Here is a 20,620-nt window from a genome sequence, read left to right as displayed (position 1 = left end):
AGTTTAATCACTCGGGACCATCAAGTTTAACAGGACGAATATAGTAAAGAATTAATATTTCATTTTAGATCTGGCTACCAAAATACCTTTGCCATTCTTACCTCTTTGGTTGCCTTTAGAACTAATTCTTACATGTAGACTAATTTCAGTATAAAAAGTAGGAGATGAAACTTTCCTCTAACACAGACTTACCCCACAACCCAATTAACTATTAGAAAGTGCTTCAACTCAGGATTTCATTGTGACACTTACACCTCTTGGTTTTCCTTTAATGGCTCACGATGTCATGAGGGAATCTCATCTTTCAGTCAGAACCTTTCTGGGTTTAGCAGAATCACGAAATCACTACTGCAATTACCTCAAACCTTTAATAATAATGAAGGCAACAATGAGAACTAGAAAGCCAAACACTAGACAAAATGTTGGCAGTATTTTTAATCTTTGAAGTTTAATGTGAAGCAAATTATAACCGTAAAGATTTTAGCAGCAAGAACTGTCCACACTGCTATCAAAGAGCTATTGCTATCGCTGTCACTCCTCTTCCCAAGGCAGTAAAGACAGTAGGGTGAAAGCATCGGTGAAACTAGATCATGGTTTATTGCAACGAGGGATGGAGCTTTGTGAAGGAAAATTGCTTCTTCAGGCCAAGGAGCAGTACAGATGCTCTTTTGGGAAGAACCATGCTGTCCACCCCTCACCCATTGCTTCCTTTCTGTTTAAAAGTGAAGCACAAATCCAAAGAAATATTTTAGATCTGGAATTATAGAAACACCAGGTTGTAGTGAGGGGAGAGACAGGGACTGAGTTGCTTTAGCTAGCTGGCCAATCTGTGATAAATAAGGATGTGGTAGCATGCCAAGTCTTCCCTGCATCAAGTTTTGCTTGACCACATAGGGTCTCATTCGGGTCTGCAGTGCAGGTTATCAATCTGAACGCGGGGAGTACAATATGACCCATCTTTTAAACCCTGTAAGTACCTCAACACAAGTGAGATAGGGAGGAAAACTCATGACAGTGGTCCAGTTAAAAACTTCATGAGGCTTTTTAATGGTAGCCTGAGGGATTTTGGTAACTGCAGCAGCACAAAAAATCATGATACTCATTTTCACAGAACAGAAAAATACGGCATGGAAGTGTAGGTACGTGGCAGGGAAGACATTGTGTTTTACTTTAAACTTGCTGCTGTTTGGATTTAAATAGCTTTTGAGTTTGTACAGCAGACATAGAACCAGACACTCTGACTGGATTAAGCTGCACTGCAAAAAAATGAAAATAAATGTATCTCTGTATGCTATGTCCAGCCTAAGCCAGCTGCTGCCTTCTCAAAGCGCAGTTGCTGTAACTACTTAAAACTACATATTGTAGTCTACCACCCACCCTTCGGAACACGCGTTCCTGTGAGCACCCGACCCCTCTACTTTTCGCCTCTTGTTCTTTAACAGACGTTTCTCTGAGCCTCAGCACTACGCCGGCCACCCCAGGGCGCAACCCCTGACAGGACTCCCGCCCGCCGCCCCTCCAACGGCTGCCCGCGGCCGTTGGCCCAGCACGCGGGCGGGGCTCCGGCTGCCGGGGAGGTGCCGCCCACCAGCCGCCGGAAGCGGCGCGGCTGCTGCGGAGGGGCGGGGCGGGGCGGGGCGGGGCGGAGGTTTCCACGGCAACAGCAGCGGCGGCCGGGCCCGGCCGACATTTTGTGGGCCGAGGTCTGTGCTGCGTCGGGGGCCCCGTGCATAAAAAATATATGTTATCGTTAAGTTGTCGGTGATGCTGAGCTAAAAAAGGGCCTCTTCGGTGGCTGGGGCAGCCTTGGTATTGCAGCGTTTGAATTTGAGTAGTTCAGGTGAGTTGGGTGGAGTGGTTTAACGCCGTTGAGTTTGGAAGGGGCCCGCGGCCCTTCTGGTCTCGTCCCTGCCTCAGGAGCCCAAAAGCTGCGCCCGCGTGTGCGGTGAGGGCTCTGGGTTGCTGCTTAAGCAGGGTGCGGGTGATCGCAGCAGCGGGTCGCGGGCATGTCTGGTGCGATGTGCTGCACAGCATTATAGGCTATAAGCCCCTGGAGCGTTTTTTAAGTTCTTGCGTTTTCTCCTTTTCTGTTGCATGAGTGCCTGTGAGGTTCTTACCTTCCCAATGCAATTGTCCCTTGTCTGCTCAGGCTTCAGGGTATGTACACAAGAGTTCAGGGATGCAGCTTGCTGCCTGCAAGGTTGCTTTGCAGCACTTTTCTTCGAGTTAGTTTGGCTCACTGTAGGAGATGATGATATTTCAAATAGACTGCAATATTTAGAAATGGAAAAATGTGAATTTATTTCTTGTTCTTACAGAAGCCTTGCTTCAACATCTTCCACAATGTTCCGTGCTCACTAAGTTGTGGTTAGCAAGGTAGCACTTCAGTAGTGCTTCACCAGAACTTTGTATCTGAAAACTTTTCTAAAGCTTCAGCGCTTGAAGTTACGTGTTTTGAAGGGCCACTGCTGCAGTCAGCCAATTAACACTCGACTGATTTCCACATTACAGACTGTCACAGATCAGCTCAAAAATGTGAAATAGTTGGAGGTTTCCTATTGAAAATTTCGTAGTGTTTATTTTATTTTGTGGACCTCATCCTCTAGAATATGTATATATGTGAGCCTTGATTACACTAGGAAGTAATGTGTTTTGGAGCAGGGGATTGTCAGGTTAATTTGATAGTAAACCCTAAGCCTTAATCTGCTTTCAGTGCTTGTTTGCATAATAAAGTAGTAGGGCATAAAATAAAGGGAGTTAGAAGAAAATTCATGACTTTTATTTGAGGGAATAGGTATAACTGACATTGGGCTTGTTTAATCTGGTGACAACAACATATAGCATACCTGGCTACTCTAAATTACTGCCAGGCTTGAACCAAAACGCATTAGAGTGATAAAGCTTTATATTAAATCTGTATATTTAAAAAAAAAATGTTGATGCCAAGCAAAGCTGATGGCTTAAATTACAAAGTTTGTTTTTAAGTGCTTAAACTATCTTATATTAAAATTCAATTAATGATAATGTTGTAATCAATTAGTGAAGAAGTGATATTTTTTCATCTTTCTCTTTCTAACTTTCTGGGGTAATAAAGCTCACGGTTTGAGCTATCCAGTGTTTGTGTGTTTTCTTTATTAAGAGAAAAAACAACCCTGGCCACTCCATGAAATTCCGCTGGCGTTAATAAAATGCTTTATTATTGAAAGTGTCACAAATGTTTGGTTTTATTTGTTTGCTGAAATTTCCTCCAAGGATTTTATTCAGGCTAGACAAGGGTTATTCTCCTTGCAAAACATGTTCAGCCAACTGCCCTGTGGGAAAGCAAAATGAAAGCTCCTTCCAGTATATGACTGCCAGGTAACTTCAGTGTCTGAGCAGGAGTTTAGATTCCACGTGACGTGCAGGTGAATGTTAAGTTGTCTGCCTTCGTGTCTGTTGAACCCATTATAAGCAGTTTCTATTTGTAGTGCATGAGCTCCCAATTTCCGCATGTTAATGTCGTCAAAGCCCGTTACAATTATAGTTTGAATTGAGTTGACAGAGGGAGCTTTATTTGCTTCAGGGTTCAGCAAATCAGGTAGCAGGTGCTGAAGAAGGTAGATTTCATTTTGCTTTGTTGTCCAAATTACAGTGACTGACAGGACTATTGGCAGCCTGAAGTAAAATCTACTTTACCTCCTTTCTGTCCGTTCAGCGGAAGGTAAGGAGGTGTTGCCCTCGTGCTTCTATTGGAGCGCTTGGGAAACCAGCAGCGTGGCTGCCCAGTGAATCGAGGACGCCGCGTTACATCGGCAGGGCTATAAACAGCCAATCTCCTTTAGCATCAGGGCTTCTTCACCATAATCAGCTTACACACCATTTGCTTATTGCACCGAGCAAACCTGCTGCGGTACTGTTTGTGCAGCATCTTACTCATGCCGTCCTTCTAAAAGTTTAAGGACTTCTTATCCACATGCCCACCTACTGTGCTAGTGCTGCTGTATATGTAACCCTTTTCCAACGGCTCTTCCCGTCTCTGATTTTCTGAACAACAGGTGATCGCTGTGTATTTGAGCCATAATCATGGGACTGTTTGACAAGCTAGCAGGATGGCTTGGGCTGAAGAAGAAGGAGGTTCATGTTCTGTGCCTTGGTTTGGACAATAGTGGCAAAACAACGATCATAAATAAACTTAAACCTTCAAATGTAAGTAGCCTACTTAGTTTACTGTTGATGTTTTACTCCGGAGTTGATGTCTGTTTAAGCTGTTTCTGCATGCTGCTATACTGATTGTGATCATGAAAAAGATGTGAAGAATTTTTTGATTTAGTACAGCAGTACAGATGTATTTTACAAATTTCAAACCAACTAAAACTAAATGTCAGCAACCATGTGCATATTATGAAAACGTTTACCAAAACCAGTGTTAACATGGCACATCTTCTACGATCACTCAGTAAGGAAGGGTTTATGATGGCTGAGATGAGGCTTGTGCATCTTGGTTATGTGCATTTGGAATATAGTGGCTTTTTTGTTGCTTATTATCAGGACACAGATTTTGGTTTTTTAATTCCATTGATTTATATTTTTTTGAAGAGTACCACTGCACATTGTTTAAAAATATAACTCAGTAAAAGAGCCTGGTACAATTCTATTCTTTGGAATTAGTCTTCTAATGCGAATGAAATAAATTGATAAATGAAAACTATAAAATCGCTTACTGTCTGTTGCCAATCATTTGGGGGAATTGCTGCAATTTGTAACAGGAAAATTATGTATATGTATGTAATATCTATAACGATACATATATATGTGAATATATATATCTATATACACGCACAATTTTTGAGACCTTCCTTGTAGCAGGGTTTTGATGTCAGGATCACCTTAGTAAAGGTGTCCTAACTAGAGCTGAATACTGATTTCAAGATTTAGCACAGGGGTAGATATAAGAGAAGGTCCTGAGGGAGTTACTTGATCAAATAGAATTTATTTCTCCGTTGCTTTACTGTAAGTCATATAATGAGAATTTACTGTTTTCTTTTAATGTGGTATGTTAGGAGGGTGGCTTTGCATTCAACTTCCATAAGTCCTATCCTAGCAAGACATGGCAAATTCTCTAATGTGCAACAAATATCATTAGATCAGATTTCATGAAATTGGTTTTAGTAAGTTCAGTCAACAGATGATTTTCAGCTATGGATATTCTTAAGAACAGTGCAGTCTTCTCAAGAACAAGTGCTGCTTTGCTGTAGGAACAATATATCATTTGTCTGGCAATTAGAAGTGTTTCTCTGCGTGTCTGCGGTTGTATCTGTTGGGCCTCATAAATACATTTGAACTAGAGGAGATGATATTATTTCTTTAACATTTATTTTGCACAGATTTTCCCTGGTTGACAGGAGCTGCTGACTAAACTGTTTAGGATGGTGAAATACCATTTTCGCAATAAAACTAGATGTAGATGGATAAACTAAGCTTGTTTCAGTTGCATGGGAAGAGTAACTACTTTAATAGTGTTTTTAATAAGGGGCTTTAGGAAGTTTGTGAAAGGATTGTGTATCACTTTCTCAGCTCTATAATCTGAGGATCTTTGTAATCTAAATGTGATCTGTAATCTAAATGTAACCTTTCTCCCTGCTCAGTATTTCTGCTTCCTAAAGGAGCTATTATTCTGTTGTACCGATTTAGCTGAGAGGTTACTTCACTAGCCCAGCAGTAAATCTGGTTACCAGTCAGGTCTATCAGTAACGCTTTACATTTTGGCCATTCCTCCAGTGATCAGGTAGTTTGAGTAGAGCTGCGATCAGGCCATTGTGTAGTGTCTGCAGTACACTTCTCAGCCTCAGACAGACTCTTCCAAGCTGGTAGTACAAGTTGAGTATGGCTCGTCTGACGTGTTGACAGAAGTATACCCTCTTTCCTCAAAGAGGCTTTGGACGTTGTGCAGGCTTGTTTGTGCTGACCTTGTGGTCATAAGAGTGCATGAGTATTTTGAACTTTGACCTCAGTCATCGTCTTCAAGCTGTCATCTTCCACATTAACATATCTCATGTTTATTTCTTAGGTAACATCCACATGTACACACACAGTCTAATGTAATCTCACTTTTAAGGATGAAATGTCTTCAGTGCTCTTGTCCAATTGTATCTACTGTTTTTCCTAGAAAATTAAAAACCTTGATTGTGAATTATTATGCTTTTCAGGGAACTTATTTAGTAACAGTATCTGGATTTATAAAAATCTCATGTATTGCATTGTGTATTTTGCAAATTGTATTTTGTATTGGGAAAAACAGATGTGTGATGTATTCATGTTACCAATATATTTCAATATTAAGTGTTTCCTAATTTTATTTAAAAATTTGTACTTTCTTTCTCTTATAGGCTCAAACTCAGGACATCGTTCCAACAATAGGATTCAGTATAGAGAAATTCAAGACATCCAGGTAGCAGTTTCTTTAATTTTCTCCCTTTTAACTGTAATAATCAATGTACATCAGCTGGACTTGGATCACACTTTCAGTATAATGTAACTGAGCGTAATGGCGTGCTGGTGTATTGAAATGTCACGTAGCCTGCTGCAGTGTTGTAGTATCCAGGAGTCCTAGCTGCAATTCTGGACTGACAGTGTTAGAATATATTCCATGTTTTGCGCTGCTATAAAACTATGTATGTAAAGTTATTTTTATTTTATTTTTTTTTAATAAAAGCTTTGCAGTGGTGTGAGTGATTTCTTTCTTAACCATTTCAGACTGGGACGCTGTTACAGCCTTGAGGACAGGCAGTTACTTAGGTGGCAACCTGTATTCCGATAAGCACTCTCACTGGAGAGACTCTGAGGAGATTGCAGTCTAATCTCATTAAATGAAAAATGGTGGTTACAGCCTTAGCAATGGGAAGATGTCAGGGGCAAAGGTCAGGAAAGGAACAAATTATTGGCTGAGTGAAGGCCAAGCTATTAGGAAAGCTAGGATGTATGTAAGGGATATGGCAAGGCAAAAATGTTTCAAAGAGGTAACATTAGATATTAGTTTATTATTTTGTAACCTTCACTGTGTATTTTTAATGGGTGCAGTCAGTCTGCAAGACAATTGTTTCCTCCTTGAGCTGACATGTGGGATTGATGGGTTTCCTGTTTCTACTGGAGGCTCACAGCTGTATTCTGTCTCAGTAAAGCACGTAAGACAGGTTTAGGTGTGTGAGAATGTAAATCCATTTATATTACTTTCTTTTATTCTGGTCCTGTAACAGAAGTGACCTGCGATTATACAATGTAGAATGTTTAACCAAAAAAAAAAAGTTCTAGTATTACAATCAAAACATTGTTTTGGAGTTGTTAAGAACTTTTTATTTGGCAGGGCAGCTGGTCTAGAATCTGGTAATGTCCGGACATAGACTGGAAAGAATGTTTTGAGACCTCCTTATTTTGATACTGCTTCCACTCTGAAAGCTGTGTGGGACTACCCAAAATAGGAAAACCTAGTATTGCTTTCAGTGTTGCCTCTGTATACGTTTCAGAAGTGGATCAGAGTTTTCTTGTCATGTTCTGGAAGTTGACCTTGTGTTTAGCATTTGTGTGATATCTCAAAGTTGCAGAGACTGTCCTTTGTAGCTTGCTCACCTGCAGAAACCTGTTATTGCCAGAATGTGATGCTTCTCAGAAGGGAGAGTGGTGTGTGGTTTGTTTGTTTGTTTTTAGTTGTTGTTTTTTTAAAGCTATTTCTGCCTACAGAATCTTTTTGATGCTGTTGATGCCTGTCTAAGAACAGAATTTAAGACAGGGTGTGCATTTTAAGTCATGGCTCTTCCAAATTTTATATACTCAGTGTTGTAAACAACATTCAATGATAATGTGATCAAAAGAGAGGCTGAATGGGAGCTTATTTTGTATTCAGTACAACTTTTTGTAATTGATATAGTTCTTTTTGCAGAGAATAAACATTTTTTTTCTGTTGTGAAGTATTTCTATGATAAGACCACAAAGCTGGGTAGGATAGTTTGAAGGCAGATACAGCAGCCAAAGTTCCTTTTGGAATCTTTTACAGATAATTGGGATTCAAGTTGATCGGGCTCTTTCTGTCAGGGTAGCAAAGTAAATAGTTTGGTTTTGGTTTTGTTCTTTGTGCCTGATTTTCTTTTCTTTACAGTTTGTCTTTCACAGTGTTTGATATGTCAGGCCAAGGCAGATACAGAAACCTCTGGGAACATTACTACAAGTAAGCCTATTATTTGTTTTAAAGCATTGCTGTTCATATTAGCATGTACGTTGTACAGATGGAAGTCTAATAATATCTAGCGCTTAGAAATGAGTTAAAGAATCGTGCCTGGTGTTTGACAGGAGGTTGGTCTGAATAAGTACAACTATTTTAAGAAGAATTGATATGCTGTTAATTATCATACTTTTGGGGACATCTTATCTCAAAGATTGGGGGAGCGTGCTAAAGATGAGATTTAAATTCTAAAAACAAAAACAAAAAAACAATCCTGTAAGAAAGCACCAAGATAAATTAGGTCTCTTACTTTTCTGTTCCTCTGTGAGTAAGAGACTTTAAAAGCCAAAAGATATTGGCTGGTGGCTGAGGGTTGCTTTTTTTTTTAAAATATGTGAGGAGCCTCAGAGGATGAGGTGGCACATGTAAACTAAGAATTTGATCAAGTATTCTTATATGTTACTTATGAAGTAGGATATTTACTGTATTTTATAATATTATGGCATTCATAGAATCACAGAATGGTTTGGATAGGAAGGCTCCTTAAAGATCCATTCAGTTACAACCCTCCTGCTATGGACAGGGACACCTCCCACCAGACCAGGTTGCCCAAAGCCCCATCCAGCCTTGAACGCCTCCAGGGATGGGACAACCACAGCTTCTGTGGGCAACCTGTGTCAGGGCCTCACCCCTTCTCTGAGTGAAGAATTTCTTCCTTATAGCTAATCTAAATCTAGTTTAACTAGTATTCTAGTTTAAAGCAGTTACCCCTTGTCCTATCACTACATACCCTGGTATAAAGTATCTACTCACCTTTCCCGTAGGCCCCCTTTAAATACTGGAAGGCTGCTCTAAGGTTTCCCTGGAGCCTTCTCTAGGCTAAACCCCAGCCTGTCCTCACAGAAGAGGTGCTTTAGCCCTCTGAGCATTTTCGTGGACACCCCCTGGACCTGCTCTAGTAGGTCCACATCTCTTGTACTAGGGGCCCCAGAGCTGGATGCACTGCTCCAAATATTGACTTACTGGTAATAGAAACTATGGTGTATTTTTCTAGCTTCTGATGAAACTTGAAGATTTATTTCTGTTGTTTCACTGGCATTCTGTAATACCTGTTGCTGATCAACAGAAGTTGAACATTATTATATCACACAGAAACAGCTTGTGTTCCCCATTCTGGAGATTATAATAAAATTTAAATATTTTATTAATATTAAATGTGATAGTCTTGAAAGTATTCTTTAATTGAGGATTAACACTTCATCTTCTTTCCATGTCAAAATTGTGTTAACAATTTGAAGACTTGTGTGGGCATCACTTTCAAGAGTGTTAGATGTCTGTTTCCCAAAACTTTTGGATTTCAATGGCTGATGCCCCTAGGCTGCTCTCAAAATGCTAGCTGAGTGTTTCATAAGCAAATGATTTTTCTGACTGATGTATTTTAATGCAGTAAATTACTCCTTATGTGGCATAAACTGCTTTTGTTAGTGTAAACGGGAAGGGAGTTTCTTAGTTAATGCTGACAGTGAAATGTACACTTGTATCCACTTCTGTTCCTGATCCAGTGCAGTAGTCAAATACTGAAGATTAACTTCTGCTAAAAAATAATAGAAAATAATTATGTACTGTTTAGTTTATAAAGTTAAGCTAGATTTAATTTTATAAGAACAGCAAAATGCCAGTCAATTCTGATCAAATGTCTGCGTTGAAGTAGTTGCCTCAAAGTACTTAAAGATTGCTCATTTATTTGCCTTGAACCTATCTTCTAGGTTGTCCTCAAAGGACAAGTGTCTTTATTATTTGTAAATTTACGTTGTGCTACCTGTTTGTGAAGTTATTTTGTGTTAGTAAATACACATTAGGACTCTGTTTCCCATAGATAAATGTTGTACACTCTAAGTTTTGAATATTAGCTGAAACAGTCAAAGTATTTTTTTATTTACTATTCAAGTTCTGCCGTATTCCTCAAAATAATGGACATTCTCCTGCAGTCTTAGACTGGTCAAGATATTTCTTTTTATCAGTAGGGACTGGTTTTTGTGTGTGTTTTGTTTTGTGGTTTTTTTGGTCTGGGACAAAGATAGTACTGAGGGGTAGGGTTGGGGGGGGTGAAGAAGTACCTCTAATTGTCTCTCAGAGAAATGTAAAACAAAGGACAAATAACTATTACATTAACAGGTAAATTAAGAATACTTTTTGTGGCTCTCCTATAGCTGTTCTTCTGAATTGATCAGACTTTATTTTGCTTTCAAATAAGTTTCAATAAATGAAACATGAAATATAAATAATATGTTGAAATCAGGAGTTAATGGGCATATATATACATTTTGTCTGTGGTCATTTTGCCAGCAAAATGTCTTTGATGATTTGAAATAGTAGAAAATTTTTACCTGTTGTTAAAAGAAAAACAAAACTATTTATGCAGACTTTTGTGAAAGTTAATCTGCATGTGCCTGGTTGTTTAAACAGCTGTAGACACGCAGTTTTTCTTTAGAAATAAAATCAAGTTCAGTTTAAACAGAAAAATTCTAAATAAAATTGTTTTAGTGTAGGAAATAAAGGACTTTTACAGAAAGCTCTCTACAGGTTTACTTTGTGAGCACGTTGTCAGCATAGCAGTCGGTTACATTTTCAGAGTTCATTTTTCAGTGTCGGTGGTGAAATCAAGATTTCTGAAGAGCCTGTTGTGTAGACTGAACCTTGTAAGAGTCATGCAGCTAACAATCTCAAGTCTCAAAAAATGTATGCAGGTTGTCAAACGGTTGAATTTCAGAAATAGGACTGGATTCAAATCTTAATGGCAAATAGCAGAAATTAGAGGAAAACACAGGTTTGATTTTTTTTTTGGTGTTTCTTCTAAAGCCTTTTCTTAATCACAGTTTAAGAGAACCTATAATTTGCCTCTTTGCTCTTTTTATGTTATGCAGAGAAGGCCAAGCCATTATTTTTGTCATTGATAGCAGTGACAAATTAAGAATGGTTGTGGCCAAAGAAGAACTTGACACCCTTCTGAATCATCCAGGTGAGGAGGCTTTTTTCCCCTTCTGTCTCCATATTTGTTATGTTGTTGTAAGAAAAAATCTTCTTACCTGACACATTCTGCATTCTGAATATTTTATAAATATTTTAGACATTCGTGAATACTAGAATAATAGCCCTGGATAAGGGTTTTTTATGTACCTGTTCTGACTTACAAACTGGTCATTTGCCAGCTGGCTACATTGTGTTGGATTGCTTCTTCTTGGACTTCATTCTTAATCAACATAGAACAAAAGTTGTGCTAGTTTGAATAATAGATTTTGATCTTCTGGAAGCTGGAGAGCCTGTATACAGTGACTAACATACACAAAATTCCCTTGTCTAAATTCTTCTGTGAAGACTAGTTCCTTTAATGCAAATTTTCATTTTTTTTATCTTCATGATCTTTTTTATTATTATTATTGCAAGATAGCTAAAAAATAAGGATACCAGGGTAGTTATACCAGTCAGTTTCAATTGCCTATAAAAGGATATGTGGGGCAGGACAGAATATGAGAAGATTCATGGTGAGGCATTTAGTTTTAGGGGCTTTTACTTTATTTTTTTTCTATGGGGCTGTGTTCTCTTAGATAAGTTTTGAGATCAATCAACTCTTTCCTTCTTTGCCTTTCCATATGGCCAACACTATTGGAATCAAATTATGTATTTATAAGCAATATGCAATTTTGATTGACTTTCAGCACTGTAGTATTGTTGTGAGTAGCCAGGGTGTAAAACTACATGCAGGAAATTTAAAAGTGAAATCATACTGCAATTTTGTATTTATTAAGCTGGTAGAGCCTTAACTTGTGGGGTTACAGTACTAGACGTGAGAAAAGAGAAATACTTCTGTATTTCTAACCAAGAATAGTATTGTGAGATAGGAGCCAATCATATTGCTGTGGTTTCCTTTTCCATGCAGGCTGCATGTAATACATGAGCTCATCAGCAAGGATGCTGTAGCTGAGCATAAGTGAGCTGACTGGGCCCTCTTCATTTCATGTTCAGAGGAATGGGCCACTTCAAGTGCAGACGCTGAAAGGACAGGCTCGCAAAGTTCAAGGGGAGGGCGGAGGTGAACCAAGGGCTGCAGGTGGATTACATAAGGGTCAGGGAACTCTAACAAAGCAGGTATTAACCACACTGGTAAAAAGGTGATTCTGTTGATAAAAGGGAAGCCACATAAGACTAAGGATAGGAGGTAGACACAACTGCAGTATGTACTGCTTTATTATAACACAAAAGAGTAAAAAGTGTTAAGACTGAGGATTTGCAACTTTGGGTATCGTATTTAGGTATTAACAGGTTACTAACACTGATCTAGTAGGTCAGCAGTCTTCAGCTTTTGATACGCTTACGTTTTTTCATTCTCAAAGATCGTGGCTGTGGCCACCTGGTGTATTCCCTAGCACCAAGGAAGGGCACTACTGTATTTTTGCCTTGGGGCAGCTCAGGTAAAATGCAGCCATAGCGTTCCTATCCTTTGGGATTTTGATAGGTCTTAATCCAAGAGGACCAAAGAGAATAATGTTTGATAAAAATTAACTATTAACTGAATCAATCTATAGCTGTTTTACTACAGCAATATTTTTATTTGCATTACTGTTGTTCTACCCTTCTTCTATATGCCCTAGTTACTCCCCTTCTGTGCTTCTGCCTCTGTGAACCCCCTGGTTTAAATGGTTTGAATGTACATGCTTACACTTTAAGTGGACGCTGGGTAATAACCTTGAATAGATTCCTGTCCCTGAAAATCTTAGCAATCCTTCAGTAAAACAGGCTTTGCCTGAAGTGGTCAGGTGAGAGGGAATGTGAAATGTGAAGCATTAATGGTGGTAGAAGTTGTACTAGCTGGGATTGTTCTGAAGATCAAAACTACTACTTGTGATAGTGGACTGTGAACTCTACAAATAACAGCTTGTTTAATGATCATTGTTATGTTATTACTTCAGCATTTTGCAAGGTCACAGTCATTGGATTACCTAGTCAGACATTGACTCTTGGGTCACTTGACCTCCAGCACATGCTTCTAAAATAAAATGAAATTTCTGTACATTTGAAATGCTTCGTATAAAATTACACATCGCATGTCTCTAGTGTTTGTCTTTTTTTAATGTGTTAGGAAGAATAGGGTATAGCATAGTAGGAAATAATAAGGTAGGAAAAAATGTGTCTGTTTATCAGTTTATTTAGCAAACATCTTTAAGTGTGCATTTATGAGTATATGTGGGTAGGTTGTACCCGTTTTCAGGTGCTTAACAAACAAACAAAAAAGAAACTACAGTGAGAATTCCTTGGTAAATTTGGCTATCTGCCTATGTGATGTTAACAAACTTCTGTGGTTCTAATATATCTGTAAACTGCAACCTGTGGGTGCGAGAGTTCATTTAACTGTACTTTACGTTAGTGTAAGAGTATCAGTTGGGAGACACAAGAGCTATTCAACTGTGGAATCAGAACAGAAATTTAATTATATTCTTTCTGTGCTTCTATTTTAAGGCCTTTTGATTCACATTAGAGGATATCAGAGGAAAAAGTAGTTCCAGATAGGGTAAACAACTGTGAAAACGTCAGCATTTTGTTGAGCACTCATGATCTCTGAGTATGGTTGTAGTAGTAGTATCTCCACTGGATTTGTGGGAAGGTTCAGTAAAAGGTTTGAAAAGAGCATAATTAAGAATTTCGATTCATTTCAGCATTAGGAGAGTCGGTTTTTTAAGGGGGTTCTGCCACCCTTCCCAGCAGGGTCAGTTGGCTTATGTTTGAAGGTTCCATACAAATCCTTAGCTTGTTTCCTATGGGAAGCAACCTCTTCTCTTTACTATTCTAAGAAGCGCCTCTATGGAAACTTTCATCACAGTTTCTTTAAAGATCTTTTCCTATGAAAAATTGACGGGTTGATTCAAATCCAGATTTTCACAAATCCCAGAATTAATCTCTTTAAATAATGTGGAACAATTTCTGTAGTTGGCACTGATACTAGTAATTTTTTGCCAGCTTTATTCTCTCCAACCTGGCAGATGTATGCTTTGTTTCCTTGCAATGACTCTCTAGCCTTTCATGGTAATCAGAGAGGCTGTTGCATGCATAAATACACCAGAAACTAGCAGTGTATCAGGGTCCTTGGTTGGGACTGTGGTTCCCACTACTAACTGCAAAGAGCTTCTGGTAGAGAAGTCTTTGTTCAAGTGAAGGTCAGATAAGGGATGTCCTGACATCTGCATCTTTTTTCTTATTTTATGAACTTTAAAGAAAGTCATGGATGTACTCCAGGATGCTAAAGGATAGTGCAGACTACTCATATGCATCTACTTTTGGGAGGATATGAAGGAATGCAAATAATTTTTCTGTTCATTTTACACATCCAGTCTTCACTAAACAGAGGCACACATAGTATTTGTAAGAAATTGCTTGAGCTCCTGTTCCTCAGCTTCACCAACAACTCCTACCTACAGCTTTAAGTATATGTGTAAGGTAGGGGGAGATCCCAAAGCCTACCAGAAAGTTTGAGCTTTCTTGAAGCATGCATCAGAGGCCATGTGACCCAACAGTGTGCATCTTGGTAGCATACAACCTTCAAAGAATTGCAGTTACAGGTGAGCAGAATACCTTCTTGTATTGTTTGTAGTTTGTTACTTGCAGAGATTGTGTTGCATATTGTCATGGTTCTTCTATTTCTGCCTGTGCCTAGATATTAAGCACCGTCGACTGCCTATTCTGTTCTTTGCTAACAAGATGGACCTCAGGGATGCGATATCATCTGTGAAAGTATCTCAGTTATTGTCATTAGAAAACATCAAAGACAAACCCTGGCATATCTGGTAAACTTTCCTTTTATTTTTACTCTTTTATTGGTGACAATTTGTATTCATATTTTAGCTCTATCATACCACTCAGTATTATATAATACAAACTAAATCTACCAGATAAAATGCCGTTCTGCCATATGTGGAATGAGTGGAAACATTACAATACTTGCTATGAAATACATTTTATAGGCACAATACAGTGCATTCATGTAGACTGTAAGTAGAAAATTTTCACGAGAGAACTGTTACCCGAATAATGAAATAGAGAACTTCAGTGAAATTGAAAAGCAGCATTCTTATCAGAAGAGTAGCTGCGCCTATTTTTGCTGGGAGATTGTGTGGAATTGCCATCCGTGTTGCTGCTGGATTGTCTTGCAGGATAAATAATATCAACAGTGAAGCCTTTAGAGTTGATTTCTTTCAGTCTCCAGGTGCTGCTGTTAAAAGATCCCTTAGTAAGCTGTTCCTGTGGGAATTCAGAGAGACAGTATTGCACCACATAATGTCTGAGGGTTTTTTTTTAGTTTTAAGAACTATTGTATTTTCTTTCTGAAGGATGTAGAGCTTTCCTATAAATAAAAGGATTGTGTCCGTGTTGACAGGGGAAAAAACCCTTTGTGCTCAGAAGTACTTTACAGAAGTTATATTTTTAGCTTACAAAAGTTCATATATTGTAAACTAAAATTGATATCAGCAGCTAAGTGCTGCTGAAAGCTAAAATTTTCATTTTAGGCCCTTTTAATAATTAACTTGATTACCTGGGCGTTATTTTGGAATTGTTGCTTTGCACTGATGAATTCCCAAGCTCCTTGAGAAATAATTTTATAGATAACCACAAAGTAGTGCAGATTCACTGCTGTGTTAATTTTCATAAGCTGAAGAATGAGGGGCCTTAAACAGTTGTACCCCTGTGATTCAAAGGGTAAATTCACACTGTTCTCATTGTGGCCTAACATAAACAGACAGCCCTAGGGTGGCTGTTACAAGAAACGTGTACGCACAGTACTTGTTTCCTCCAGTACTCCAACACCTTTGCTTTGTATAGGAACTGTGTGGGAGGAAGAAAGGTGCTATTTCTTTGGTCTTGTTGTAGACAGTAAACACGTTTTACAGCATTTGCAGAGGGTGTTACCAAAGTGTATCTGCAGCAGAACAATACAGCTGCCTCATGTGGGAGGTCTTCAAGAGCCCCTCATGTTCTAGGAATGATTCCCCTGTCTCAGAACTGTAGTAGTTACTCAAAACTAAAAGCACATCTTGAAATGTTCTCATATTGGGAAGGTACTGTAGAATTAATCCTTTGAGAAGCAGTCTTCTTCAGGTGAAGAAAACTTAATTGTACATACTACTTTGCAGTTCTGTAAATTACAGGTATAGTGACGAGTCCATTGAAACTGTTATTATTACCATGTCTTCATAATTTGATTTGTTTCTTTCAGTGCCAGTGATGCTCTTAAAGGAGAAGGTTTACAGGATGGTGTGGATTGGCTCCAAGGTATGCAGTGTGCAATTCTCTTGCTCTATTCTCATTCCGTTAAACTCTTCTCATTTTGTAAGGTTTTTTCTTTATTTCCTTTTTCTTTCTGTCCATTTCTGCTGTCAGATCAAATCACACAGTGAGTACTGATGCTCTGTCTCATGCTTACCTTTCATTTTTCTCCTTAATGTGCACACAAAGATCATGTTAGCTCTCTGTCAAAAGTGTGTACTATGAAATGTTAACGCATACCCTTGAAACAGTGCAAAACTTTCTTTTAAACAATAATAATACATGGTGCTCGTGCACTTTAATTTGTATAGTGGTAGCTCAGTTTGTTCTTTAATTTTTTCTTACTGGCCTGTCCCAGTTTTCCATATCTTGTTGTTAAGTATTTGGAAATGGTGAATAAGCAGGCTAGAAAGATAAAAGAATCAAAATCAGTATATTTGTTTGACATAGAGCCAAAAAAAAACAGCTTACATTGTAAGGATCCTAGCATATGCAGACACTTGTAACCACATAGAAAATAACAGATCTGGCTTATAGGATGCATTACATATGCATTCTTTAATTGCAAACTTGGTGTGGTTGCTGTGTAATTTCCTTATGTTGTGTATTGGTAAGGATTGGGTCTCTGTGGTCCTCCCGTGTACTGCTAAATGTTTAGAATAGTGAAGTGTGGTATTGTTCTAATTTTAGCACCCTCAATCTAATGTACATTGCTTACATTGTGAGTGTATTAGTGGAGAATAATGTGAGTATGAGAACAAAATGCTGTGCGAGATGACTTTAGATTGACGTGTTCTGTGCTGTGGTAGCCACTAGATGTCAGCAATCTCCCAGAGTTAGTGCCACCAAATTTCTTTGAAAGGTGTAGCTAAATACTATCAGACATTCTACCTGATTAACATTACTCCTCATGTCCATGGATACCAGACTGTCCTTTCTACTTAGAATCCTTTCTGTTAATTAGAAGGAGATGGTTGGTTTTACTACATTGTTACAGAATACAAAAACGTTTGGTCATGTTTTCAGGTGAAGGTATACTAACTAAAAATGGTCTCTGCAAAGAGATTTACTGCCTTGCAGAGAAACTGATGCATCCTCCACCATCTAAAAGAGCTCAGTAGTGGAGAAGCAGCACCTTACTACTGAGCTTCCTTCACTGCTGTATTTCATTACAGAGAGTAGATTCCAAATATAATACTTTTTCCTAATTTTAGGTATAGTTCTGATTCTGTAATATCTTCCTGTGATTTCCAGGGTCTCCACTTAAAACTTCTAAGTTTCAGTCCAAAGTTGGAGTTGATGATTTTGTACATAGCTTCAAGCTACTTAAAGAGGTTCTCAAATGCTAGTCTAAATATTTTCTGATGAAATATTTAAGTTGTATACATAGATTTTTAATCTCTGCAATTAAGTGCTTCTGCTGTCACTCACTTGTATAGCTCTTTGTAGCTATTCACTCTCATGGGTAGTTAAAATTCTTAATTTTCTGAGTTGAAATTCTTCACAGATGGATTTTACCTAAAAGAATTTCTATTAACTCCCATCTCAGTGCACCCTAAAAGCTTAAGTGGGGTTAGGTTTAAACTGGATTGTCACCTAAGCATGTGCGGTTTGGCAGTTACACTTTCAGTGAATGAAGATTTCATTTCATCTTCTGCTATGATTCTCCTGCCCATTGCTAGAGCACTGGAGGAGAAAAAATGGAAGAACTGTTATATTAGTCTCTAAATCACAGGTGTCATAAACTTAAGTGGAGGAACAGACACCTGGTTAATGAATATGTAGGTTTTTTGTCAACAACCATGCTTTTCTTAGCTACTTTTTGCAGATCCATTGTAGGTCTTTTGCAGACTCATAGCTTCCCTGGTTTCGGGAGGGATCAGGTTTTGCCTTTTTTTCCTCAGCAAGCGCTGAGATTGCTTATTTCCACATTTTGTAATGTGGATTTCTATTGCAACACCGTATCATCAGTAGGGTAAAACTAACCTGTCTCATGTTGGACTAAACACAGCTCTCATTCCTTACTACTGCTTTTAATTAAATTGTGCTGACTTCCCCATATTGTAATGGGGATGCAGTATATTTATGCTAACTAAGAAAATCTTTGAAGTGAATTTAGAAGTGGCAATCAGGCTCTCGGTATGGAGAAGTGTGGTTACTGAGAGCAAGGATGTTTCCATGTGAATTATGCAAAAACAAACTTTAAATCCTTTGGTGTTCATTGCTGTTGGGGAGTTAATCCTAGTTTAGTTATGTGGAAGCTGAAAATGTGCGCAAGGAATTGAAAAGTGTACTTCACAATTCTCAGGCCTTGTTTTAATCCTTTAGCTAAAGCTTGTAAAGGATAAAAATTATGTAGAAGGTTCTTCATGTTTAATTAGCTATATTTGAGGAGAACTACTGGGCTGTGGAGGAATTTCAGAAGTGGATGTGAGAGCAAATTGAAAACAACTCAAACTGGATTGTGCCCCACTATTTTAACTACACCAAAGTATCTATTGATGTAGTTCCATAACCTGGACATACTGGACTATGTTTTCAAGAAGTGAAATAAAACAATAATTCATCTTACTTGTATTTAATACTAGCTGTCTCTTTTTATTAACAGATCAGATCCAAGCAATGAAGACATGAGAGATAAATAAAAGATGTATGGTGTTCTCACTTACAAGCTTTGTTAGTAGGTGTACAAGATCTTGGAAAGGAAGAAAGACTTGAAGAATACAGCCAGTTCAGCTAAATATTCTGTGTTCATTTGTTTCTTTTTAGTATCACTTCCAGGAAAAATGCATTAGATAACATAGTACCTCAGGTATGCACATCCATAAATTAAATTGAATCTCATGACTGGAGAGCATATTTAAAACCAAAAATGTGTAAATAATAAGCATCTGCATTCATTTTAGTTAGAGGTGATAATTAGCCATCAGGAAGTGCCCCTGTGTTTTTCTGGGGAAGACAACTTTTGAGCAAGTGGTAAAATTTATATTCCCAAGGAAGAATAATCAGCACTTCCTGAAATAAAGCTGTATGAAATACTTAAAATAGGGCACCTGCAAACAGTAGGTATTTCTGGCATTTTTTACTGTAAATTGTGACATAGGTTTTTTTAATAACCATCTGCAATAGGCTACTAGAAGAATATTTTGATTGAAGTTACAAGGATTCAAATACTAAGTGCAGCTGTTACAAATGATTGCAGATGTTTTTAAGGAACTGCTCATAATGAAATGTTACAAAATGTTTTTGTGATATGCCATGGTTATGTTTGCATTCCCATCAATAAAACTTTAAATGTACAGCACGTCACGTTTTTTTTAACATAAATGTGTTCATTGATTGCCTTTACATTATAGGGGTTCTTGGTTTTCAGTTAGTTTCATTTGGAATTTTTGTCCATTTTGTGATGGAAATAGCATTCTATACTGTAATAAAATGGTTCTCTCAAGGTGTTCTGTTTTTAATTGCATGTATTTGTTATACTTTCTGATAAGCTAGACTGCAGTTCCAGGTATTTGTGAAGCGTACAATTGAAAATTATGTTTTGGAAACACAGTTAAGAGGCAGTTCACTAGTTACTAGATCATTAATATGAAATATGTATTATACTTCTGTTGTGTATAAAATATTTTACTTTCAAGAAGGATTTTTAATAAACTTTCTAACTTCAAAGGTCTAAGTAACAAATTAAAGCAATGCTAAGCACTCTGTTTTTGTCATGCCAACTCTTCCTCATTAATCCCTCTTCCTATGTCTGATAGACAAGACGACACTTACTGAGAGTGGTAAAGATGGTCCTTTACTGTATTTCACTTCCACTTACTGATTCCTGTGGGAGATGTAATATGTAGGTCTTGGAAAATTTTTTTTTACTCTCCCATGTTAACGTATAAAATGCAGAAATATTCTGTAAGCATACCTTTTATGGCTAACTTAATAGAGGAATATTTGGAGCAAAGGGAACTGCCTGAAATAATAAAACAGTTTCATGTACTTTAACTCTTTAATAATAATTGAATTTTAACTCACCTGCTTTGCTCAAGGGAGCTCTTACTGTAAAAATCTATCTTACCGGATGTTATATTTCTGACAATTCTGTTTGTCATGAAAATACTT

General features: G+C 37.9%; 1 protein-coding gene across 3 annotated transcripts; it reads left to right on the top strand.

The window, feature by feature from the left end:
* The first annotated feature begins 1,573 nt into the window (after positions 1–1,573).
* ARL6 (ARF like GTPase 6) lies at positions 1,574–20,176 on the top strand. 3 transcript variants are annotated; one of them, XM_080597451.1, is made up of 8 exons: positions 1,574–1,703; positions 4,035–4,185; positions 6,366–6,427; positions 8,129–8,197; positions 11,116–11,210; positions 14,898–15,027; positions 16,455–16,510; positions 19,113–20,176. In XM_080597451.1, the coding sequence occupies exons 2-8, from the start codon at positions 4,063–4,065 to the stop codon at positions 19,136–19,138; spliced, it is 561 nt and encodes a 186-aa protein (XP_080453577.1). In that variant the 5' UTR covers positions 1,574–1,703; positions 4,035–4,062; the 3' UTR covers positions 19,139–20,176. The 3 variants fall into 3 exon arrangements, with proteins under 3 accessions (XP_080453577.1, XP_080453576.1, XP_080453575.1); XM_080597450.1 differs by lacking the exon at positions 1,574–1,703 and adding an exon at positions 1,704–1,840; XM_080597449.1 differs by lacking the exon at positions 1,574–1,703 and adding an exon at positions 1,704–1,840 and having other exon boundaries at positions 6,366–6,430.
* The last annotated feature ends 444 nt before the right edge of the window (positions 20,177–20,620 follow it).

This window comes from Anser brachyrhynchus (assembly GCF_964034855.1).
Source record: "Anser brachyrhynchus genome assembly, chromosome: 1".
Classification (NCBI taxonomy): Eukaryota; Metazoa; Chordata; class Aves; order Anseriformes; family Anatidae; genus Anser; species Anser brachyrhynchus.
Note: the sequence above shows the minus strand (reverse complement) of the source record. Positions and strands in the feature narration are given on the sequence as shown.

What these genes read in the sequence shown, in the direction of transcription:
- ARL6 (XM_080597449.1), top strand. Translation starts at nt 4,063, where the DNA reads ATGGGACTGTTTGACAAGCTAGCAGGATGGCTTGGGCTGAAGAAGAAG. An exon ending in CTCTGGGAACATTACTACAA is followed by an intron (nt 8,198 to 11,115) that starts GTAAGCCTATTA and finishes TATGTTATGCAG; the next exon opens with AGAAGGCCAAGCCATTATTT. An exon ending in TGGTGTGGATTGGCTCCAAG is followed by an intron (nt 16,511 to 19,112) that starts GTATGCAGTGTG and finishes TTTTATTAACAG; the next exon opens with ATCAGATCCAAGCAATGAAG.